Source organism: Myodes glareolus, chromosome 26 (genome assembly GCF_982192425.1).
Source record: "Myodes glareolus chromosome 26, mMyoGla1.1, whole genome shotgun sequence".
Lineage (NCBI taxonomy): Eukaryota > Metazoa > Chordata > Mammalia > Rodentia > Cricetidae > Myodes > Myodes glareolus.
Genome location: NC_142051.1, coordinates 6,695,758 through 6,721,429, shown reverse-complemented (window position 1 = coordinate 6,721,429; position 25,672 = coordinate 6,695,758). Strand labels below are relative to the sequence as shown.

The following is a 25,672-nucleotide window of genomic DNA, read 5'->3' as shown; positions in this document are numbered from 1 at the left end:
GACTGTTAGGAGACATTTCCAGTCTACAACCAGCTGTTGAGATAACACCTGATCTAAGAGTTCATTTAAATAAAACTTTAGATGGTGACAAAGACTTACATAGTCCTAGAGAATTAACAGCTGGAGCAGAAAAAGAATTGATTGTAATTGAAGAAAAATTACAGGAGGCATATGTGGATAGGGTGAATCCAATCTTAATTGCATTCTAGTCATATTGCCTTCCAATCGTGCATCGGACCTCTCTTCCAACTGCAGGGTTCAGTTGCTGTTTCCCGTTTATCAGAAGACTGTGATCTGTGAGTCTGCCCCCTCCTAAAGACATAATCCTCTATTATACTCAGTTCTGAGCTAGTGTGGGATTTCTTTTAAGCGTCCATCTTCACTGCTTTGTTTGTTTGCTTAAATTATGCTGACCTTTAATCTTTTTCAGTATTTGTTGGCTGTCTTAGCTTTGACTGCTATAACAGAATACCAGAATCTGGGGAGCTTCAAGTGAACAGGGATCCTTTTCTCATGGTTCTGAAGGCTGAGAATCCAAAGTCATCACACCAGCACTGTTGGGCTCTGTGGAAACCTTTTTGTTTGTTTGTTTAAGCTGATTGCTGTCTTCCCATCATGCCCTCACCTGTGGCAACTGAGGTGGACTCACTAGGATTTTTCATTAATATACACATTGCCTCATCATGAAAGCATAAAAATCTCCTAACGACTGTCTTGTTTTTTTTCCTACTACAACATGAAGACCCAGGGCTTGTGAGACATCTCAGTGAGGAGAAGGGCTTGCCACGCTTGAAGATTCAAGCTCAGTCCCTGGAGCTTGCATGGTGCAAGGAGAGAACCAACTTCCAGAAGGCATCTTCTAACCTCTGCATGTGCACTATAGCATATTATTTCCCGAGATAAAAACAAACAACAAACAAACAAACAAACAAACAAATAAAATTTTACCAAAGGAAACAAAATGAAGACTCAGCTGGGTGCAGTGCCTTCCCAGCTATCCAGGAAGCTGAATTAGCAGGATTATTTGTGACAGAGGCTGAAGGTAAACCCAGATAATATAACAAGACTTCCATCTTGAAGGGAAGGATGTCTCCTGTGACCGGATTGGTGGTCACAGAGCTGGTCAGCCTCCTCTGCCCATTCATTTTCATGCACATCTGTCCCTCCTCTTCACATGGCTCACTTTCTGCTTCTATACAGGTTCTTCAATTCCCAAAGCACTGACACATCTTTGCTTTAAATATAACCTTGTTGGGACCCCATTGTGAATCATATCCGTGTAATAAGTAGCTCAGGCGACACAGAGGAAGCTCCTTATATAACCTGCTCAGTGGTTCCACCCAGTGTGGGGATTGAATTGTGAGGTGTGAGGTTAGTAAAGAAAGTGTGAACTCAGGGCGTGGGGTGAACGAGAGGAAGCTACAGACCTACGCACATGTCCACATGTGTGGACATGCTCTCCACATCTGCACCCGATAAGCTGGAGGCTCCGCAGTGTTGTGCAGAGTTTGCACTGAAGCCATCTAGCATGTCACTGCCAGAGGAATTCTTACAAACACTCCTTTGATCAAGTCATTCAGAGTTTTAAAAAGCCATCAATTCCTGTGAACAGGAAGTGTGAACACTTCCCATTTCAAACACCCCACAACTCCCTTTCCCTCCACTCTGCACATTTGAGGGCTGCACTCTTTCTAGCTAGACTCCACGGGGCCGAGTTGGTTAGAACATCACTCACTTTGTTATTATCCACAGACATCCAAGGGCCCTCTGGAAATACCTGCTCTGAAAAATGCTCAGGCTGGAGACTCAGCTGAGGGATGGAGGAAAGAAAGAAGGAAAAGTTTGCGTCCCAGGCTAAGCCATATTAAACATCTGTTTATCTTTCTTTGAACCCTTCCCTTACAGTTACTTCTTACTTCTCACTGTCTGCGATCACATGGTCTCTGAGAGCTAAAAATAAAACCCAAGGGCTTTGGGGTGAATTATAACTTAAAATTTTTAAAAACATCTTTTTTTTTTTTTTTTTTTTACAATAATTTATCAGGAAAACTTGGCTCTCTTGCTACCAAAGTCAGCCACTGAGAGGACACAGAAACCTGGCAGGGTAAAGGCACATTGAAAGTAACTGATGTTCCTACCAACTCAGTTTTCTGATGTGGTTTCTTGTTTGCAAGTATAATTTGGAAAAATGTCTGACACGAGAGTAGTTCTAAAATTATCCCTAATGTAGACTAAACACTATCAAATTTATCAGAGGGAGATTTGACCTCCTAATGTAGGCACAACCTCAAATAAGCTCACCATGAATCTTTGAGTGCTACACACAGCTCACTTTAGAAAACCCCAGTTCCATTATAATGAATTATTCATTGAAAACCCATCTCCCTACTTAACTCTGAACAGACATAAATGAAAACCTAGCCCATTCCCAAGGGCCACAGAGCCACATTCTGATGGTTAGTATCCTGTTACCATTGGACAATGGGTTATCTACAACTCAAAAATATTTCTGAAAAATTTACATTAGTCATGAAAATCACGAGAGATGATTGCCTTTTGGATGGATGGACTCTGGGCCAATGTTACACTTGTTTGTTGGAGGAAGCCGCTTGTTGGTTCCTGGCCCCAAAATAAACACACAGAAACTATATTATTCAAATCACTGCTTGGCCCATTAGCTCTAGCTTCTTATTGGCTACCTCACAGAGATCCACCTGCCTCTGCTTCCCGAATGCTCAGTGTCGCCTGGGATTGACAGATCAGCCTGGACTCCCCCTTCTGAACGCCGTGGATGCCGACTCATTTGTGCTAGATGACGAACAGCCCGACAGACTTTAAGAACACTTTTTCTCAGCCCTTTTGTGCCAAGTGTCTGTTAGCAAATCTGTTAGTTCCGAGGTGAGCTTGTTCAGATGTTTTGAACAAAGGCAGAGATTTCCTTGTGAGATCCAGGGTAAAAGCTAAGAGCTGTGCATGGGTTCGAGCCCCGCTTGCCTCCAGCAGTCAGACAGTAGGGAGTGGTAAACAGTGGGCCTGGGCAGCCATGCTCCCCACAGGCTCGTGCCTGCACTTCTGGGGATTAAAAATGTATGAATACGTATTTATGTAAACCTGAACATGCCAGTTTGGGTAAGATTTTAAGGTTATAAAAACTGATAGATTTTTTTTTAAGAAAATGTTCAGGTAAATTAGGTATTTGTTTTTATCTGGATCCTAAGTAAGAAAGGGAATGAATCTTTTTACATTGGACTTTCTACATTAACGATCTTTGAAAGTACTATTTTGCTGCACTGGTGGTTTCAGTTCATTGTCATGCACCAGGATGTCTCTTTGGTAGCTGCTAATACTTGTGTATCACTTAAAGTGTGTGTGTGTGTGTGAGCGTGAGTGTATGTGTGAGCGTGAGTGTATGTGTGTGCATGTGTGTGTGTACTCACACATGGATGTCCAAGTGTGTGCTTGTATGTCTACATGCTTGTGCAGACCACAGGTTGACATCAGGCGTTTCTTTCATCTCTCTACCCTACTTTGTGAGTCACCGACTTTCTGAACATGGAGCTCACTGCTTGGCTACACTGCCTGGCCAGTGAGTTTGGGGACTCCTCCTGCCCCTGTGCCCCAACACTGGGGTTACAGATTCACTACAATTGGAGTTCATGCAGAGCTGGGGACCCGAACTCAGGCCTTCTGGGACAGCAGGTGCTTCACTAACTGAAATGTCCCCCCAGTCCCTGGCACATCAGTTCTAATGAGAGCCTTTCTCCCATCTGTTTTCACACTGATTGGATCTGCTGCCACTGTTTTCCAGTGTTTGCCAGGCCGTGGTGTCCCCGCCCACTGAAGCACTGACACTCAGCATGCCATGGTAGACCCTGTTTCTCAGGGTCACTCTTATTGATGCCGTTGAGTGTCCTGGGGAACCCTAAGCATTTTAAGGTGTGTGTAGCAAGTGGTGTGAGGCTCGTACTGGATGAGAACGCAGATAATCAGTCCACACAGCGCCCCTGTGTAGCTTCTTAAATCCCCTTCTTAAACTTTATAATAAATTCACATTGAATAACTAAAAGCTTTTGTTCGGAGTACTGCTCCATTGTGGAGTTCTTGCCTGCTTTAGGCAAGGTCTGAGGTTTGATCTCCAGCAGTTCATACACACACGCGCACACACACACTTTTATCCTAATAGTTTTTTAAAATAGTTTATTTTTATGTACATTGGTGTTTTGCTTGCATGTATGTCTGTATGAAGGTGCTGGATGCCCTGGAACCGGAGTTACAGACAGTTGTGTGAGCTGCCATGTAGGTGCTGGGAACTGATCCAGGTCCTCTGAGAGAACACTCAATGCTCTTACCCACTGAGCCATCTCCAGCCCCCACAACCGTCTTCTTGAGGAATGGGTTACAGCACTGGACCCACATCTTACACGGTAGTCCAGTAGGCTGGAGCGGGATCCTGCCCGCCCACTGTCATTGCCACATGTCCCACAATGGCGTTCGAGCCATGCATTTCCTTCTTGGCTCCCTGGGTGCTGAGTCTTCAAACCCCACAGACCTTGATGCTGTTAAATGTCACGTTTATCTTTTGGCATTGAATGCAATTGTCTGATCTCTCTGCTTTGCTCTAAAACAGTACTGTTTAGTAAGTGATTTTGTGTTTGTGTGTGCATGTGTGTGTGTGTGTGTGTGTCTGTGTGTGTCTGTATATATGTCTGTATCTGTGTGTATGTGTGTTTGTGTGTCTGTCTGTCTGTGTGTGTGTATGTGTGTTTCTCCAGGTATGCCTATATTATCTGTCCTCTAAGTGCCAGGGAGTTTTCTTTTTTCCTCCCTCCCTCCCTCCCTCCCTCCCTCCCTCCCTCCCTCCCTCCCTCCCTCCCTTCCTTTCTTATTCTCTGTTTCGAGTCAGGCTTTCTCTTTGCAGCCCTAACTGTCCAAGAATTCACTGTGTAGACCAGGCTGGCCTCGAAATCAGAGATCCGCCTGTCTCTGCCTCCTGAGTGCTGGGATTAGACAACCTGGCAGGGAGTTTTCTGAACTTGACAGTTCCTTCACTTCCACTTGAGCCCCCCTCCCCTTTTTGGACAATCTAACTATGTAGCTCTGGCTGGTCTGGAATTTGCTGTTCCAGGTTAGCCTTGAAGTTAAAGAGATCATTTGCCTCAGCCCAAGTGCAGGGATTAAAAATTTGTGCCAGTATGCCTGGCCATAGCCCTCTTGAGACTTAAGAGAACAACCATACAATTTAGGTCACAGTTCTTTGATCTTAAAATTGAGACAAAACCAATGCCAGTATTTTCACTTGGGTAATTAAAGTTTCTGTGTTTCAGTTGTGTCTTCAGAGACTGCAATCCTAGATGAACTAGGTTGTGTCTACTGGCCCCTCCCCTCCAGTTCTCTTGCTCAGTGCTGCTTTCCCGGGAGCTGATGTTGGAGAAGAAAGGTCAAAGATAAGAATGTCCTGTTTTACAACTCGTAAGCAGGTGAGGTAGTTGAACAGAGGTCAAGAACCCGGAGGATTCCTGTAGCTCTCTTCTGTGCTTTGTGTGCTAGTAGGGGCAGAGATGAAGTGCCACGAGCTCACGTGTCGCTCGAGGCCACACCACTCTTGTCAGCGAAAATATATACCACATTCAACCCATTAGAAGGTTGATGTGAGCGTCCCTTCATCAGGACACAGGAGCTAGAGACACGGGGCGGTAGGTAGAGTCTTTGACTAGCATACAGAAAGCCTGGATTCAACCCAGCTCTGCAAACAAATATCCGGGCCTGGTGGTGCACACCAGCAATCCTGGCACCCTGGTGATAAAGGCAAGAGGACCAGAAGTTCAGGTTCATCCTTGGCTTTGTATCAACTTCAAAATCCTGGGTTTTGTTTGTTTTGTTTTTAAAGATGAGGGTTGTTGCTGCAGAGACAGCTTAGTGGTTAGGAATGTATTGTTCTTGTAGAGCCTGAATTTGGTTCCCAGCATCCACACAGCAGCTAACAACCATCCTTAACCCCAGCCCCAGGGATTCCAGTACTGTCTTCTGAACACTTCAGGCACCAGGCATGCCTGTGGTGCACAAACATACATGTAGGCAAAACATACACATAAAAAAATCTAAAAATATTAAAATAAAAAAATTTAAATGAAGATGCTAGCAAGATACCTCAGTAGGTAAAGACACATGCCACCATGTCTGGTGACCTGTTATTGCTGCGAGGGGAACTGAGCGAGGAAAAGGACATCAGCAGGGTAATTCTCAGGAGACCGCCGTGGCTGTAGAATGACTGTAACACACCAAGACATCAGCACAGACTTTCTGAGAGTCTGCAGTGGGGTCCGCACACCGTCAGACTCCTTTTCTAAGGACCTGCACTCAGAAGGGTTGTGTTCTCCTTGCTTTCAGCTTCTGGCTTTATTTTTTGGGTCCATCGAAGAAGCGAGGTCTGATGTAGTCCTTATACATAGAATAGAGGACGCCTGGAACAGGAAGGCATTGCACATCAGTAGTGCCCACGAGACGCAGATGCTGGCGCTTTCCCGCATGCTTCTCTGAAACCAGCACACTTGCGAAATAAAGACACAGACAACCTCTCAGGTCCACACAGAGGCTGCAGAATCAGACAGCACCTACGTTTAAGTCAATATTGACACAGGTGTGCATGCGCACATACGCGGACATATTAACACAGGTGTGCATACACACACACGCAGACATATTGATATAAGAGTACATGCGTGCACACACACGGACATATTGACACAGGTGCGCATGTGCACACACACAGACACAAACTCATAAAGATGCAAATTCTACAATTTTTTGAAATTTAGAAACCAATATTGTTATGAACGTAGACTGTCACACTATCCCCAAGTTTACATTTTTGTTGGTTTTTGAGATGTTTTTTTCCATGCTGTCCTGGAACCCAATATATAGATCAGGCTGACTCTGAACCACAGAGAACCTCCTGCCTCTGCCTCCTGAGTATCAGTGTTAAAGGTGTGGGCCACCGTGGCTGGCTCAGTGACACATGCCAGCAGTCCTAGTGCTTGGTAGGCAGAGGCAAGAGTAGTTCAGTATCGTCTTTGGCTGCACAGTGATTTGAGGCCAGCCTACGGTACATGAAATCCTGTCTCACAAAGGAGCAAAACAAAGCAAATCTTGGGAAATGCTTTGATCAGATGTTTGATCAGATTTAGACATCTGAATTAACCAGTCACATGTTCAATATCTGCCTGTGCTTAGCAGGTCAAGACACACATGACTAAAAGCCCCCGCTCTGGGATTATAGCCAGTGCAGGAATTAGCGCTGAGAAGCAGATGCTGGTTGTGGCTTCTACAAGGTCCTAGGACTATGATCAGGTTGGGAGTGGAAATACACAGGTAAAATAGGCTCAGAAGGAAAGGGGGTACCTTCATGAACCCTTGACGTGTTAGTAAATCTCCAAATGTCCAAAAGGTAGAGGAGCTGGAAGACTCGGCTGAATTCTCATTGCCATCCTATCTCCCTGCCAAGGCATTGGGTACCTAGTCATCTGAGTCGTTCACTTCCCCCAAGACTGCCCACTGTGGGCTCCCTAGGGCTTCTTGCAGCTCCACATGATAGTAAACTGAGGCACAAACTGCAAAAATTTTGGAGTGAAATATTAAAACAACTAGAATTGATGCGTAGAATTCAAGCCCAAATGTTTTTCTCTTTAGCTGAAATCACTGTAACTGATGGCGTTTCCAGGATGGAGAGGTCGCTAAGGATGTTTGTCTAGCCTCCACCACAAGCCCTGGGCTTGATCCCCTCCACCACCACCACATGCACCAGGCATGGTGGCACCTGCTTGTAATTCCGGCATGCAGACAGCAGAGGCAGGAATGTTGTCAGAAGTTCAGTCATCCTTGGCTACCCGGGGTTTGAGGCCAGCACTGGATAGTGAGACTGTCTCAACACATAGCAGATAAAACCTCTGACTGGCAGAGAGATCCGGACTCGTTTCTTTTGTCTTGTTAGAGATGATTCCTGTTCTTATCACCCACTTCTCTAAGGTCACAGTATCTTCATCTCAGCTCACAGACCTGTCGCTTCACTGGTAAACTGATTCTCTAAGCGAGACCTAAGAGCGTGACCCTCATGTCTACGACACACAGCTCCATTGCTAACAGTGATACCCAAGCTTCTTAGTAGATTTAACTTTTGTTTGTGTGTTTGTGTGTGTGAGAGTAGGCATGCTTGCACCCTAGCACGTGTGTGGGGTCACTTCTGCTTTGAGACAGGGTGTCTCTGTTGTCAGGTCCTGTGTACACCAGGCTAGCTGGCCAAGCAGCTCCCATCTCACCACAGGCACACTGGGGTTACAGATTGCACATTGTACCTGCTCTATGTGAGTCCCGGGAATCTGAACTCACTTCTCACACTTAGGCAGTAAGCACTTAGTGCTTTACTATCAAGCCATCCTCCTGCCTCTCAAAGTTTTTAAATTGTGTGTAAAGAAATACATTGAGGCTGGACGGTGGTGGCGTATGCCTTTAATCCTAGCACTCGGGAGACAAAGGCAGGTGAATCCCCATGAGTTTGAGGCCAGCCTGGTCTACAAGAGCTAGTTTCAGGACAGGCTCCAAAGCTACAGAGACACTCTCTTGAAAAACAAAGAAACAAACAAAAAGAAAGAAAGAAATATATAGAATATGCCCTCAAAATGTGTCTTTTTTGAAACAAGGTTTTGTTATGCAGCCTGGACACAGACTGACCTTCAGCTGGTAGCCTCCTGCCTCAGTTTCAACGCTGGTATTATAGGCATGTGAATTTATTTTTAAACTATAAATTTAATATAAACAATGCACATATTAGCAAAGCATTATTATTTTTTATTTTAGTCTGTTTCTTTTTGGGACAGATCTGGCTGCCTTGCCCAGTATGGCCTCTATTCCTGGACTCAAAGGGAAGGACGTGTGGGACCTCCCACATCTGATTAGCTTTTTTATTTTCAAGATACAGTATTTTCTTCCCAGATTCCTAAGGACCCCTTTATGTATAGGATGGGAATTCTACAATTCAAAGGGTTTGCTAGAGTCTCAGGCTAACCTTGAACATCTGACAAGCCTGTCTCCACCTACTGAGTGCTGGGATGTGTGCCACCATGATTTTTATGCCTTGTTTTGTTCAATTTCAGGGCCTCCTACATTCTCAGCAAGCACCCTACCACTGGGCTCTCTCCATAGCCATGGAGACATTTTGAATGGGGATTTCAATCCGTGTACTGTGAGTCTAATGGTTTGAGACAGAGTGATCGTCCTGTGAAATACAGCGACACTTGGTTTACTGGCCCTGTACTGTAATGGCTCTTACAGGGCAGGGTACCAGTGTGGGGATGCTGACAGATGCTGGCAGGACAGCTCAGGGGGTGAGGGCATCTGCCTCACAAGCCCAGTGACCTCAGAAACCACGAAAGGTGGACAGAACCACTCCACAGAGCTGTGCTGCACACACATGTCTTGCTTCACGTGTGCCATATGTGTGTCCTCCCATGCGCACGGCCCACACAACAGTGCCAAATTGTGGAAGAATTCTGAAAGTTTCTGAGCATGCGTATATGCGTGTGTGTATGTGCGTGTATTCCAATTACACAATCCAGAATTAGAGACGAACATGGTCGGGACAGGAAGCAGCAGGCTGTGGTGATACGGACCCTCTACAAAGCATAGACATCTACAGACTCTTCCTTTGAGTGGCACTTCAGTGTGGTGCTGTCAGGTGGTCCAGTGTGGTCCAGCCAGTGTTCAACCCACCCCAGACAATGTGCCTCTCCTCCCTTTGGTGCACAGGTCTCTGGAAAATGGTTACACGTCTCTTCAGGGAAAGTTAGAGAGATGATCATAGTACATTTGTTTATACATAGATGTATCACTGTAACCAGGGCTCCCACTTTCAGCTCTAGGGCCACTGTAACCAGGACCCCCACTTTCAGCTCTAGGGCCACCGTACCAGGACCTCCACTTTCAGCTCTAGGGTCACTGTGCCCAGGGTCCCCACTGTAGCCAGCTCCCCCCACCCCCATCTCTATGGCTTAGCCTGTGCTGGTTGCTGTATGGACTGCTGCTAATCACAACGATCAAGCATCCCTGGCCTTTGCTGATCAGATGCTGCCAGTGGCCCCGTTAAGATCTGGATCTCTAAGTCCCCACTGAGTTCGGGGAAGCCAGCAGCTCATTGCAACAATTCTCGGAATGAAAGCGCTATCGGGACTTGAGAAGGGAGCCAGGACTACTTGTGCACCACAAAGGGGGTCGGTGAACTCGGAGTCAGGACAATCACTCTGACTGGCTGCCTCAATGGCGGTTTCGTAGGCTCAGTGCTGCTGCCAGCTGAGGCTACATTGTCTGCTCTGGATGCCCTGCACACTGCAGGCCTCCTGGAAGCAGCCCTTCCTTCTGCCCCTGCCTTTCAATCCCAGCAGGACAAACAAAAATATGTCCCTATACATTACCAGATCAGATTTTCCTGAGGGAACACACTAGCGGTCGCTTCCTGAAAGCCTATGAGGCCAGCCAAGCCACGAACCTTTGGAGGCTCCTCATAGCTGAGCTGTGACGCTTGGTGATAAGAGGACCTGAAAGTATGGATGTACACACTGTGTATGCCTGATGCTGAAGAAGCCAGAAGAAGATTCCACAACTCTCCGATCTCAGAATTGGAGTTACAAGTGGTTCTGAGCTACCGTGTGGGTGCTGGGAACTGCACCTGAGTCCTTTGCAAAGACAGCCAGTGCTCTTACCTGCTTCATCTCTCCAGTACCCAAGGTGAATCTTTTTATCTGTAGCCTCATACTGTCTCACGCCAATATTTATCTTCTACCAAGAATAAACAGAATAAAAAAAAGTACACACATACACACAGATGTGCACACCTGTCCACACCTGTGGAGCACAGCTGGCCCCGAGAAACCTTACCTAGGGTCACGGCTCCCACAGCGCAGCCTTGGGCAGCGACCCGCACGTGGATGAGACGAAGGGACAGCTTTTCATCTCTTCTGGACTTCAACTTGTAGAGACCGCAGGACAGCACAGCCACAAAACCTGCCACCCCTGTGAATTTAAACCATGAGTGGATAAACAGGAGGCAAGGGTACAGGGCAGCTACCCGGAAGACGGGCAGTCAAATTGTAGGCTGAGTGCCCCCGTCTAACATGCTTGGGGCCAGAAGCCAGGCTTGCAGGTGGTGTAGATTTTGGAATATCTGTACTGCACGATACTTTGTGATGGACCTAGGTCTGAAAAGCAAACCTGTGTTTGCCTCACACACCTATTCACTTGGACGGTAGGTGACACCTCACATGAGAGCAGGTGTGGAACCTTCCCCTCAAGGCATCACAGTCACGGGGACCCAGATTTTGAAGCATATTGAAACTTTGGATTTCAAATGCCCAACCTGTACCAAAGAGGACCTTCAAAAGAGCTATAATGGAGGACCTGCCTAGCATGACTTGAAGCCTAAGATTGTCCCAAGCATGGCTTAAAGTTGGTGTGGCAGTCCATGTCTGTAATCAGGATGCCGCTGTGCAGGGAGTTTAAGGCTAGCCTGGGCTACATGAAACCCTGTGTGCTGGCTAGGTTTTTGTCATCTAGATGCAAGATGGAGTCATCTGGGAAGAGGAACCACTGTTGAGAAAATGCCTCCATCAGGGTGCCCGTAGGTCTAAGAAAACAGTCTGAGAAAGTAAAGCAGATTAATCTAGTGTAGGTGGGTCTTCTTTCTGAGTGTTGCTTTCATTGGCTAATTAATAAAGAAACTGCTTGACCTGATAGGTCAGAACATAGGTGGGTAGAGTAGACAGAACAGAATGCTGGGAGAAAGAAAGCAGAGGCAGGCAGACACCGGGGAGCCAGCTGCCAGGTCAGACATGCTGAATCTTTCCCAGTAAGCCACCACCTCGTGGTGCTACACAGATTATTAGAAATAGGTTAATCAAGATGTGAGAATCAGCCAATAAGAGACTAGAACTAACGAGCCAGGCAGTGTTTAAATGAATACAATTTGTGTGTTGTCATTTCAGGTATAAAGCTAACCATGTGGGAGCCGGGCGGGACGAAAAGCAGGCCTACTGGCCTCTCACTACAAATCTTATGGAGTCCTCTGTGTGATTTTCTTTGGGGCTTGCCAGCTGTGGGGTACCGGATGGGACTGATACCCCAATAAGCAGGCCCTTCATATTACATCAATCCAGTGGGCAGCATGATTTCATTGGGATTGTCCCCGCCTCCAGCCCTGCCTTGGCTTTCCTCCATAGCAGGATGCTAGATGAGATGAACCAAATAAACCGTTTTTTGTCGCTGTGTTGGTTTTGGTCATGATGTTTTATTTTATATGTATATGTTTTTGTACCACATGTGTTCAGTGCCCACAGAAGCCAGAAAATGACATTGGATACCCTAGGACTGCAGTTATAGATGGTTGTGAGCTACCATGTGGGTGCTGGAAATTGAACCTGGGTTTTTTGGAAAGGCAGCCAGCGCTCTTAACTGCTGAGTCATCTCTCCAGTCTCTAGACATGGTGTTTTATCACAGCAGTAGAAATTTTACTGAACAATAAACATACTCAAAACTATAGTTTTTAAGAATTTATTTAGAGAGAGAGGAAAAGAGATTGAAGGATTGAATTTGGGTATATTTGGGAATCTGTTTTTATATTTCCTCTTGCTAATGCACTGCAAATCTCAGGCTAGCTATTCTGTTCTCCACCTCTCATCTCATATTAGCTTGCTCTTTCTTCTCTCTCTCTCTCTCTCTCTCTCTCTCTCTCTCCCTTTCTTTCTTCCTTTCATTTTTTTCTTTAAGCTCAAGAGCAATTTTATTAGCGTTTAAAGGAAATCCAAGGCAGGCAAACTGTAAATCTCTTCTGGCTTCCAGGAGCACCAGACACACGTTCTATAGAAACATACATACCTATGGAAACACCCATACACAGAAAAAATTTAAAAATAAATCTAAAAAATGTTTAAGTAAAAATATTTTTAAAAACATGGTGCTCTTCTACTTTGGGGTTCTCTGGTTACTCTACTGATCTATGTATCTCTCCATCAGCAGCCGCAGTGTCTGGGTCATCCGAACTAGGAGGCAGAATGCCTCCTTTCACTTTATCTTAAACAAACAAACCCCAGAACAGAACACGCTGCACACACATGTAGTGCAGGCGCTTGGGAGGTTGAAGCAGGAGGATCAAGGAGTTAGACAGGGAGACTACCTCAAAAAACAAAAAGCCCAAAATCTCGGTGTTAGAACATTTTCCTTTCGTGAGCAAGGCCTCGAGACTGGTCTCAAGCACTGTTTTAGCTACTGGAGAATCCACAATTTCCACGTTACACCTTAGGCTCTAAGCTTGTCTTTTGTGTGTCTGTGTATGTGCGTATGTATATGTGCACCTGTGTGCACAAAATATAGTGGCCAGCAGACAGCCTAAGGGTGTCATTCCTCACGTGCTCTTCACCCTGGCCCGAAACTCACCAAGCAGGCCAGCCTGGCTGGCCACCGAGTCCTACAGATCTGCTGGCTTCACCTCCCCAGTGCTGGGATCCAAGTGAGCAGGCTCCATGCCCTTGGCCTTTTCTATGTGGGTTCCAGAGGTCAAACTCAGGTCCACGTGCTTACAAGGCAAGCACTGTGGTCACAAAAACCTTGTTGGAATTGTAATGGGAATTACATTAAACCTATGAATCTGTTTGGGGAGACCTGACCTCATTGCTATATTACAACATATAATTAATACTAATTCATGAACACAGTAGGTAGTCTGTTTATTCAGGTCATTTGTGATTTATCTCATTGGAGTTTTGCAATTGTCAGCATGCACGTGTTAAGTTTATACCTAAGTATTTTCTTTATGATGTCTATAAATGGATTTCCCCTCTTAAACTATAGGATCTGCGTGTTTGTTCATGGTTTACAGAATGCAGCGAATTCTTCTTATGAGGATAAGAAGTTCTGGTTAATTATGTTGGCACAGGAGATCCTAGGGATAGGTGACGTCCATAGCCTTCACGGTCTCTTTGGTACCGTGAAGAAAGAACCAGGGTAAACGATCAAAATGAGGTGTGTTTTATAGACTCGTTAGTGAATGGGCTGAGGGAAATGGTTGAAGTACAAGATGTATACACAGTAAAAGGGAAGCCAATAAGACAGCGATGACAGGGCCAGTGAGATGGTTTGGCGGCTCGCGGACTGCTGTTGGGACCCAGTAGCCTGAGTTCGGTCTCTGGATCCCACTTAAGGGAAGAAAGCTGAAGATATAGTTGTCTTATGACCTCCATACTTGCCCTTCCAATCTCTCTCTCTCTCTCTCTCTCTCTCTCTCTCTCTCTCTCTCTCTCTCACACACACACACACACACACACACACACACACACACACACAAATACTTAAGGAGGGAGGAGAGACGGATGACTCAGCAGTTAAAAACACTCACTGTTCTCCAGAGGACCAGAGTCTGGTTCCTGTAGCCCAAGTCAGGCAGTTCAGGACTGCCTGAAACTTCAGCTCCAGGGCATCTGACACCTCTTCTTGTCTCCTGCACCTGCAGGTCGCATGTGGTGCATGCCCATGTACGCGCGCACACGCGTGCGTGCACACACACTCACATACAGACATATACACACACATATTCACATACACAGGCACATACACACATAGGATTTTTTAACTCCCTCGGTGGTGGTGGTACATGGCTTTAATCCCAGGCAAAAGCAAGCAGATAGATGATCTTTCTTTTTTTTTTTTTTTTTTTCTTTCTTTCTTTCTTTCTTTCTTTCTTTCTTTCTTTCTTTCTTTCTTTCTTTCTTCCTTTCCCTTCCTTCCTTCCTTCCTTCCTTTCTTTTTTTCTTTTCTTTTCTTTTTTCTTGTTTCGAGATAGGGTTTCTCTGTGTAACAGTCCTAGCTGTCCTGGAACTAGCTCTTGTAGACCAGGCTGTCCTTAAACTCACAGAGATTCTCCTCTCTCTGCCTCACGAGTGCTGGGATTAAAGGCCTGCGCCACCACCACCGGGCTCTAAAAAATTACAATGATCTTAAACTGCTCATGCCTCCTAATGTAGAAATTTCACTTTTGGAATATATTCCAAGAAAATAGCAAAAGTACAGAATATGACACAAAAATACTCATGATTGTATCAATCTGAGGAAAAACTAAAAGCCCTAAATTGCCTGAACTATAGTGATATATTGCGTTTTTATAAATAAAGCTTGCCTGAAGATCAGTGCAAAGCAGCCATACTAGTCAGCCATACAGGCCAGGCGGTGGTGGCACACACCTGTAATCCCAGCAGCCACACTAGTTAGCCATAGAGGCCGGGTGGTGGTGCTGCACGCCTTTAATCAGCACTAGAGAGGAACATAAGACGGGAGGAGACAGGTCTCAGTCTCAATTTCTGGAGGCAGGATTGCCCATTTTCGGTCCGAGGTAGTGGTAAGAGTCAGTGGCTGGCTGCTTTGCTTTTCTGATCTTCAGGTTGAACCCTAATATCTGTCTCTGGGTTTTTATTATTTGTGCTACACTGAGCAGAAGAGAAACTGTAAACCTACAAAATGTTATAAGAAGAGATCTCTGTGAGTTCGAGTCTAGCCTGGTCTACATAGGGAGTTACAGGTCAGCCAAGGCTATGTAGGGAAGTCCTGTCTCAAAAAATAAGAAGATCATAGACTTATTTTGATTTATCTCACAGTGCTTCAAATTGGACCCCAGGGCATACATGTTTGAGGCAAGCCCTCTAGTTCTGGGTCCCATCCCAATAAATCATATTTGATGGATGTGATTTCAGATGATCAATAGGAGTATTTTGTAAATTATCTGTATAACACAGTCCATTCTGTGGCAAAATATCCTGTAACTATTATTAAAATTATAAAAGGTAAATGAAACTTCAACAATGCATACAAACTTTATCCTTATTTGTTTCCTAGTTGAAACCAGACTCTTCCCTTGATCAAGTCCGGTTCTCACTAAAAGGTTCTGTCCCTTTGGGAGATCTAAGTCAGTGCCGTTCTGTTCCCAGTGTCTCTGCTCTGCACGTAATTGAGTTTAGCTGGGAGCTTTCATCTTTGCGCATTAGACACTCTGTTCCTGCAGAACACTGCCTTAATGTGCAACAGACACGGAGGCTAATCTGTCATTACCGGGATCTGAGGGGCTTGTTTTTCCTTCTGTTGTCTCTCTCTTTTGAGGCAGGGTCTTTCGTGGCTCACGCTGGTCTTGATCTTCCTCTGTAGTGATGCTGACCTTGAACTTCAGGTCTTCCTGAGTGGTGGACTTAGAGAGTGATCTGCCAACCTGCACTCATCTGTAAGGAGACTTGAACCTAGTGCTGTGCACAAGCCAAGCCAACTCTACCAACTGAGCTGCATCCCAGCCCCCTAGGAGTAAAGTTCTCAATCATACTTGACAGTGGTGCAGGGAAAACCTGTAACTGCAGACACCAAGACTTACAAGTGATGCGCAGAACAGAGACAGGCGGTTCTAGCCGACCCTCAGCATGCTGAACTGCTGCTCCGGTCCTCAGCCAGAAACGTGAGTCTATTCAGGGAGTTCTGTTTGAGTCGGTGTGAACTAATCATTTTAGATAGACCTCTAGGGACTGATGAGATGGCCCAGCAGGCAAAGGTGCTTCCTGCCAAGCCTGATGTTCTAGGTTTGATCCCTGGAGCCCACATAGCGGAAGAAGAGAACCAGTCCCCAAAAGTTGTCCTTTGACATGCTTGCTGTGGCGTGCGTGTGACAGCGCCCCCCCAAATAAAACAGTAAATATAAAAACATGAGATAGGCTTGTGATGAAGTGTGTAAAACTCAATAAAACGATAGCTAAGATCCACTGGCGTGTGAACTAGAAAGTATCCCCCAGCTCAATCTATGCTGCTCTGAGGGGCAAGCTTCGGAGAATCACGGAATGTACGCACACGGGCAGAGTCACCCCAGAGAGGCTGAGCTCTGAGGACCATCAAGGCAGGTACTTACCCATAGGGACGAACGGGGAGTCCCTCGATTTCCTGAGGAGACGGGACAGCTGGCCTTCATCCTCAGCTGCTGACCACTCATCTGAAGGCATACTTCTCTCTAGGGACAGCAGGGACCTGTGTGGTTGCTGTCATCGTCCCAAGAACCTGTTTCCCACTGCTATGCTGCTCAGAGCCTGTCCTTCCCTCCATCTCACTTACTACAACTGAATCCCAAACAGCGGGGGAATATTACAATATGTGGAGAGGGAACCTGGCGGGCAGAGCCCTTGAGTACAACACCCCGGTCCCCATCCAGTCCCCTTTCCCAGTGTGACATTTGAAGTCACCTGGGACCTTAGGACTTCTCCCCAGATACCAAGACCACAGGCTTTCTCTTACAATGACGTCACACCAGCACAGGCAAAACTAGTCTTCTGATGTGCAGGTGATGGGGTAAAAGTCTTCTGGGGTCCAATGGATACGGCTACCACTCTGCCCGATACATAGTACACAGACAACTGCTCAGATATCTACTGAGCACCCCTAGCACCAGGCCAGGCAGCGAGAAGTGATTGTCCTCATCTGTCAGGGGTTAATGAAGACCCAGAGACAACTGAATTGTGACAGACTGAGTGGTCCAGCCTGGTGTGTGTGCAGCCTATCTTTACATGTGAACACACACAGCACATGGTATTCCAGTCTGGTGTGTGTACAGCTCACCTTTACATGTGAACACACATGCAGTACATGATATTCCAGCTTGGTATGTGCACAGCCCACCTTTACATGTGAACACACACACATCATATGGTATTCCAGCCTGGTGTGTGCACAGCCCACCTTTACATGTGAACACACACGCAGCACATGATAGTCCAGCCTGGTATGTGCACAGCCCACCTTTATATGTAAACACACACGCAGCACATGGTATTCAAACAGAGCAGCTCCACTTTATGGATGAGATCAACAGAAAACCAAACTGAGCAAGAGGCACCATACCTGCACGTGCTGGAGCCCAACCCCACTGCTTGCTGACTCCTGCAGGGCCTGAGTGGCACAGGTGTAAGGCTGCCACAGATCCCTGCGATTTCCAGCTAATTGATGATCACAGGAAAACAGACAACCCCGAGGGAGTGGCCAGCTGGCATTGGCTGAGGTCTCCCACCCTCCTGCTGAAGACCCAGAAGCAGCAGCAGCTGCCATGGATGTCAGGCTTTGGAAGATTCTAGGTTTCATTTGCTTTTTTGAGACAGGGTCTAATGCTATAGATAGTCCTGGCTGCCCTGGAACTTGCTCTGTAGCCCAGGCTGGCCTTGAACTCAGGGATCCACCTGCTTCTGTCTCCTGAGTGCTGGGATTAAAGTTGTGTGCCACCACACCCGGCTAGAAGAAAGTCTGACTGTTCAGGGGCTCCTGGGGGCGTCTGTGACTGTGACTCTCAGATATGCCTGCCCAGGACCGAAGGGAAGGGAAGTACAGGGGTGCTACCAGGGAAATGCCATCCAAAGCCAAGATCCAATTCATAGTTTAGAAATCCCGCAGAGTTCTGTCCCTGGGCTGGATGGAAGGACACAGCAGATAAGAACAAGAGCTCTTAGCACAGTACAGTTGGGGCTCGCAGCTCAGTGGAGCACTTGCCTCGCATGCGTGAAGCCCTAGGTCCAATGCCAAGTGTAAAATAAAACAGCACCTAACGGAAACATGAATAAGAGCAAAAATGTCTTCCGATAACCAAAAATCAGATGGGCAGCCGATGAGAATGAAACCAATTATCCTGACTTCGAGGGTTCTAGAAGCCCCTTTGCTTCAGTAGAGGCACCTGCAGGAGATGTCCCCTCTGCAGCCTGCACAGATACTCAAGTCCATGAACGGCCCTTAAAAAGGACCGGCTGCCTCTCCGCCAATCCAGAGGCGGGGTGGGAAGCAGCAAAGGCACTGACACCCTAGGCCATGAGCATGCAGCCTGTCTTGGCTTCTGTTGCACACGACACTCTTGAGTCTGTAGAGATCTCCTGGACACTCTTGAGTCTGCAGAGCTCTCCCTGTCCTGCCTGCGCCTCCTCCAGCTCCAGCTCCACCCGTCTCAGCATGAAGGCCTTCAACCAAGTAGAGTTCATGTGTTTTTTTTCCCCTTATGCTTTTTAACCAGAACTGTGGCGTGTGTTCCCTCGCTCTCTCTTCCCCTTCTCTGGTAAGTTGCAGACTGTTTCCCCTCGCTATGCTTTTCGGGTGCATTTGGAGCATTCTCTTGCATAACTAATGCAATAGAAGAAACTCACATTTTGTCACCTGTCTAACAACAACAACAACAACAAAAGGGTGGCAGGCTGGGTGGTGGCATGCCTTTAGACTCAGCACTTGGGAGGCGGAGGCAGGTGGATCTCTGTGAGTCCAAGGCCAGCCTGATCTACAAGAGCTAGTTCCAGGACAGCTAGGACTGTTACACACACACACACACACACAAAACCCTGTCTCAGAAAACAAAACAAAAAAAATGACTTGCACTTTTTATTGCATTTCTCTGTCCTTTGGGGGGCGAGGAGCACACCTGTAGTAGAGGATCGAGGACAACCTGCGGTAACTGGGGCCACTTCCACGGGGATCCAAGGACTCGAACTCAGGCCATCAGGCTTGGCAGCAAGCACTTTACTGGTTGTACCAGCCCACCAACAATTATTCAGTGTGCATGGAATTTTATCTAGGATCCAGTCATGTGGCTTCAATCCTCATGACTGAAAGAATACCTTAACTGACTTTAACTTTCATGACCCTGATATTTTACCAGTGCAGGCTTTTTCCCTTCACAATTCTGTGAAGCAAAGCCATGGCCTAGGGCATACAACCATCCCAGCCTCCAAGCTGCTTATTTTGTAGGATTTGAGCGTAGTTGCCCTGTTTTCTCCTTAGGCTAAGATCAAGCATTTTAGGCAGACTGCCTGTGTTGTGTTGTGTTGTGTGATGCCAAGAGACACCACCTGAAAACAATTCTCCCATCCAGGGCTGTGCTCTTAGCTGTTTACTGCCCTGGTGGGGTGGCGGTGGGGCTAACCTGCAACATTTGCCAATCTCTATGGCGTAAGCAGGCCAATTTCAGGCTAGTGTCTGTGACTGCGTAACTTGAAGTAGAGAAGTGTTTCTCTCCTCTGCTGGTGTTGAGGCAGGGTAGAACGACAGGAAAAGAGAAAGGGACCTCACCCCAGGGACTAAAGTCTCTTGCCAGCTGAGATTCCAGAGGCCCAGGCTTAAAGCTTGCTAGGAGGCTGGTCCACACAGAGACACTATTTATACAGAGGCCGTTTCAAGTGAGAAAGTTAAATGTCCATGACGCACGTGTAATTGATCATGGTAGACCTTTGAGCGTGGCCTTGCCCTTTTCCCAGGTGCAAACCAGGTATCTTCTGGGAATTACAAGCAAAACCTTTAGTAGAAGTTTTTGTTTACAATAAAACACCTTGTATTCTCACTTAAGTTTTCCGGGAACACTTGAGCGGCAACTCCAGGGCCCACCGGAAGGACGTGCGTGGCTGCTGTAGGATACGCACCTGGGACTCTGCAGAGGAGCCCCCGCCTCTCCCTCACACCCAGGTGTGACTTATTCTTCCCTGCGCTTCTCTCAGCTTCCAGGTGCAAATCTGTCAGCAATCTCAAACTCAGCTCTGCACTATCCTGGCTCTTCATAGAATTCTTTTGGGGCAAACTTAATGACCTGGTTTTGCCTTAGTGGAGGTTCCCAAAGCATAGGGGCACTGCTGAGACCGCTGGTGGCAGTGTAGGCCGTGTCTTCTGCCACACGATGCTTCCACCATGTTGGTTAAAGTCTGCCAGCTTCTCCACTATGACATTACTATTTTTTCGTTTGTAATTAAAAAATTAATAGATAATCTAATGTTTTATAAGCATCTTGATATTTATTATACCTTAACCCGTTAATTTCAGCACTTAGTAATAATGGTTGCCCAATAATGAACTTGAACTCTGTCCAATGACATTGTCAAGAGAATTTTGGTAAACAACCTAACAAGTGTCTAATTCTGTAAAAACCAACTAAAACTGGACACTTCTCAGAGGTTAGGGGACAGTGTGGTCAGAGTCACACCTTTTGATGTGTAAAACGTTATAAACGGAACAATTCCACCAACTGGAAAAGTGTAGCCAGGCAGGGTTGGTGCATGTCTTTTATCCCAGCACCTGGGAGGCAGAGGCAGGCGGATCTCTGAGTTCCAGCAAGCCTGGTCTACAGAGTGAGTTCCAAGACAGCCAGGGCTATACAATGAAACCCTGCCTCGAAAAGAAAAAAACAAAAAGCAAGAGGAAAACTATAACCAAAACCTGTCTAGATGGGTAATGGGTGATCCCCAAACAGATCTGTTTAGCTAATACATCACTGTCTGCCAACCAGGAATCTTGATCCAATAATGGACTATAGAGATTTAAAACGAAGAAAAATGAATTTAACATTTTTAAAGATCTGACAATGCTTGGTTTAGTCCCTAATAACACACTCATCTCACACACGCTCTGGCACGTTCTCTCACGTGTGCATGCTCACATACACATGCACGCAGACACTAACACACTCACACAACACAATTAAACAAACAGTAGCACTAATGCGACAGTAAATGGGAGGAGGATTGGAGGGAGAAGCAGAAGTGAGGCTGGCAGGCGCCTTTGCTTTGTGGGAAGGAAGGAGTGGGTTGAAGACAGAGGGGAAGGTGGGCTTCAGGCCAGTCTTGCAGACCCTGGAGGAGACCTCATCCTTAGGCCAGGACGGGGGATGTGTCTTGTCCAGTCCTACTCTGGGACTCTTCTGTCCCTCTGTGAAAGGAACGCTGAAGTCATTGCTGATGGTAATGACGCAGGGCAGCTTGAGTTTGGCCTTGGTGGCAGGTGATGGCAATTTAGATTCCTTTCTTTCCTTCTTTCCTTCTTTCCTTCTTTCCTTCTTCTTTCCTTCTTTCCTTCTTTCCTTCTTTCCTTCCTTCCTTCCTTCCTTCCTTCCTTCCTTCCTTCCTTCCTTCTTTCTTTCTTTATTTCTTTCTTTCTTTCTTTCCAGACAGGGTTTCTCTGTGGCTTTGGAGCCTGTCCTTGAACTTGCTCTGTAGACCAGGCTGGCCTCGAACTCACAGAGATCCACCTGCCTCTGTTTCCTGAGTGCTGGGATCAAAGGCGTGCACCACCACCGCCCAGCATAATTGAGGTTTCTAAGCACTGAAAGTCCGACTCTGGCTTTTAACTTTCCCTTGAGAAGAGAAACAGGAAGCAAGGGCTGGGGTCATCTGTACAAAAGGCAAAGGTAAGCAACTGCTATAGGGACATTTAAGGCGGGTGCTCCATCAAGAAGCCAGTGACACAGTCAGCTGACAGCACACGCCTGTGACCTTAGCACTCAGCATGGCCAGTCTGGGCCCGAGGGTGAGAGAACATGACTCAAAAGAAGCAAAAAGTCGGGGGTGTGGGTGGGGTGGAGAGGCACCCCGTTTCCTCCTCTAATGCAGATGGAAGCTAACAGCGCTTGTTGCTTCTGTGGAACCGAGTTCTACTGGTCCCTGGGGACACCTTCACATGTGACACACAAACAGGACCAGTCATGGTGGCACAGGCTTTTAATACCTGTGCTCGGGAGGCAGAGGCAGGCGGATCTGAGTACAAAGCCTGCCTAGTCTACACAGTAAGTTTCAGGCCAGCCTGGGATGCACAGGAAGACCTTGTCTCAGAAATAAATACAGAAACACAAGTTTTTAATACACAGAAGGGAGTGAGTGAGGAAGGGTGGGAGCAAGGGAGAAGGTGCAGCGACTTGCAGGAGGCTCAGGCCCCAGGTGTCACACAGAGGTTTCAGAAGGGCTTCCGGAGTGTTTAGAAGTGTTACAGAACAGAAGCAGAGACGGTGTGGCACCCCAGGCAGGGAACGCAGATTGGTAGGAAGACAGTGTGTGAGGCCTCAGCGGGAGCAGAAGCTGAGGAATGGGCTGTGGCGGTCATTGCTGTGTCCCAGCCTCACAGTGTCAGAACCTGCCTTTCTATCTTAACATTTTTATTTGGGGGGCTGAGGGCTGAATTCAGGGCCTTGTCCCACTAAGTGTGTCCCATCATTGCTGGGTCCTCTTTACCTGTGCATTGTGTGCAACTGTGGACCTTAGGGCCTTGTGTGTTCTAGACAAGTGTTCTACCGCTGAGCTACATCCCTAGCCCTTTCTTTGTATTTTACTTAATTTTTAATTAACTTTCTGTTACATTTATTCATCTTATTTTGTGTGTGAGAGTTTTACACATATAATGTCTGTGCAGCAATGGCAGTCGGAAAACGTCATCAGATTTCCCAGAACTGGAGTTTCGGATGGTTGGGAGCTGCCGTGTAGGTGCTAGGAATTGAACCCTGGTCCTCTGCAAGAGCAAGAGCTCCAAAGTGCTGAGCCTTCTCTCCAACCCATTATACACATGTGTGTAGGTCAGAGGTGAACTTGTAGGAACTGGTTTTGTCCTAACTGGACGGGCGCCCGAGGCTGAAGAGGTTACCAGGCTTGGCAGCAAGCCCTCTCATGGGCCCAAGTTTTGCTTTTATTTTATTTATTTGTTTATTGTAGGAACATCTTTCTCTAGGCACTGAGGGTCGAATCCAGGCTTCTTGCACACTAGACAAGCATGGTGCTGGGAAGCAGCCTTTCTGCCCTGCGGGAATTTTTTAATTTTCTGTGTAAGGCTGTTTTGCCTGCATGTACTTGGTGTGCATGCAGTTCCCATGGGGGCCAACAGAGGGCGTCAGAGCCCCTGGAACTAGAATTACAAATGGCTGTGAGCGGCCATGTGGGTCCTGGGAACTGAACCTGGGTCCTCTGGAAGAACAACCAGTGCTCTTAACTGCTGAGCCATCTCTCCCGCCCCTTGCTTGTTGTTATTTAAAGGGAAGATCTACGTTTTTTTTTTCCTCCTCAGATTCTCAAGGTTATTCATGTTCTTCTCCTTAAAGTTAAGGGTTGGAGCCAGCTTTTCCCATTTTGGCGTGCCTCCTCCCTTTTCCTGTGTACTTGTCATCTGGGTGTGAACACTTACCAAATGTTTATTTTTAGAATTTTCTGAGGAGTCTAGAATACTCTAAATCTTCCTCAGAGTATGAAAAGATAAAGGCAGAACAGAAAACAGTGAATTGACAGTTTATCAGTCAACATATTTATTAATCTTTTTGAGACAGGTTCTTCTAGACAGCCCTCTTGTCCTGATACTCACTCTGTAGACCAAGCTAGCCTCTGCTTCCTACGTGCTGGGATTAAAGGTGTGTGACAATGTCTGGCATCTCATCAGTTTATTAGTAATTTGATTTCTCCAACATTTCTTTCCACTTAAACCACTTAGGGTGATGGGCTACAGTACCCAAACTGTGTTTTGGAGAATCTGTCATTGGGACTGGAGAGCTAGCTTCATGGCTAAGAGCACTTGCAGAGGACCTGGTTTGTTTCTCGGCACCCATGGGGAGGCTCACAGCCATCCATGACTCCAGTTCCCCTGGGTCCAATGCCCTCTTCTGACCTTCGCAGGCACCGGGGATACACGTGGTGCACAGGTGCAGGCAAAACACTCATGTACAAAGAATATTTTTTAAAAACACTAACACTACATGTAACATGAGGGCCGGCTTATTGGGGTATCTGTTCCCGCCCGGTTCCCCACAACCGGCATACCCCAAGGAAAAATCAATCACACAGAGATCTCTATAAGTTATAAAGCTGATTGGCCCATTAGGTCAGGCTACTTATTAGTTCTTATGACACATATTACCCCATTATCCTTATCTACGTTAGCCATATGGCTTGGTACCTTTTTCAGCTGGGCAAGTTACATGCTGCCTCTTTGGTGGTCTGCACAGGAGTGGCAGAGGGACTTCCTCCTTCCTGGAATACTCCTGTTCTCATTGCCCCACCTCTACTTCCTATCTGGTTGACCCACCTATACTTCCTGCCTGGCCAATCAGCGTTTTATTAAAATACATGATTGACAGAATACAGCTAATTCTCCCGCACCAACTACATATCATACCCTAGATCTTGTATGTTGAATGCCATACTAGCACTACATATATTCACAATTGCTATACTTCAATGAAAAGATAAAAAAAGCATATTTAAGAAAATAAAATGTTCCACTAATTAAAAAAACATGAATCTTGCTGGGTGGCGCATGCCTTTAATCCCAGTACTTGGGAGGCAGAGGCAGGCAGATCTCAGTGAGTTCGAGGCCAGCTTGGTCTATAAGAGCTAGTTCCAGGACAGGCTCCAAAGCTACAGAGAAACCTTGTCTTGAAAAACAAAAAAAGAAAAACAAGAACAAAAACCCAAACCCTGAATCTTCAGAAAAACACTGTAATACATAACTCATGTTCAGGTTCCTAAGCTGCATTAAAAAACAAAACAAAACAAAAAACAAAACAAAACAAAACAAAAAACCCCCAAACATATCTTTTTATCTTTTTCTGGTAGGAAGGCCAACATCATTCTGCTCTTCAGATGTGCCTGAGGAGTGTGGCTGCGGCCAGAATGAGCCAAGAGCCGCCACCGGCTCAGCGCTAACATGTCTAGAGTTTACACCATGCTCTTGGCGCTGTCTCCTCTCGCTCTCCTCCTCTAATGCAGATGTAAGGTGAGAGGCAGCAATGGCACACAAGCCTTTAATCCCAGCACTCGGGAGGCAGAGGCAGGCAGATTTCTGAGTTTGAGGCCAGCC

General features: G+C 46.5%; 1 protein-coding gene across 1 annotated transcript; it reads right to left on the bottom strand.

Annotated features, from left to right (window-relative positions):
* Window positions 1–6,107: 6,107 nt before the first annotated feature.
* On the bottom strand, window positions 6,108–17,170 carry Higd1c (HIG1 hypoxia inducible domain family member 1C). Its single transcript, XM_087901998.1, has 3 exons — window positions 16,971–17,170; window positions 10,924–11,058; window positions 6,108–6,461 (listed from the first exon to the last, which is right to left on the bottom strand). The coding sequence occupies exons 1-3, from the start codon at window positions 17,059–17,061 to the stop codon at window positions 6,397–6,399; spliced, it is 291 nt and encodes a 96-aa protein (XP_087758124.1). The 5' UTR covers window positions 17,062–17,170; the 3' UTR covers window positions 6,108–6,396.
* Window positions 17,171–25,672: the final 8,502 nt, after the last annotated feature.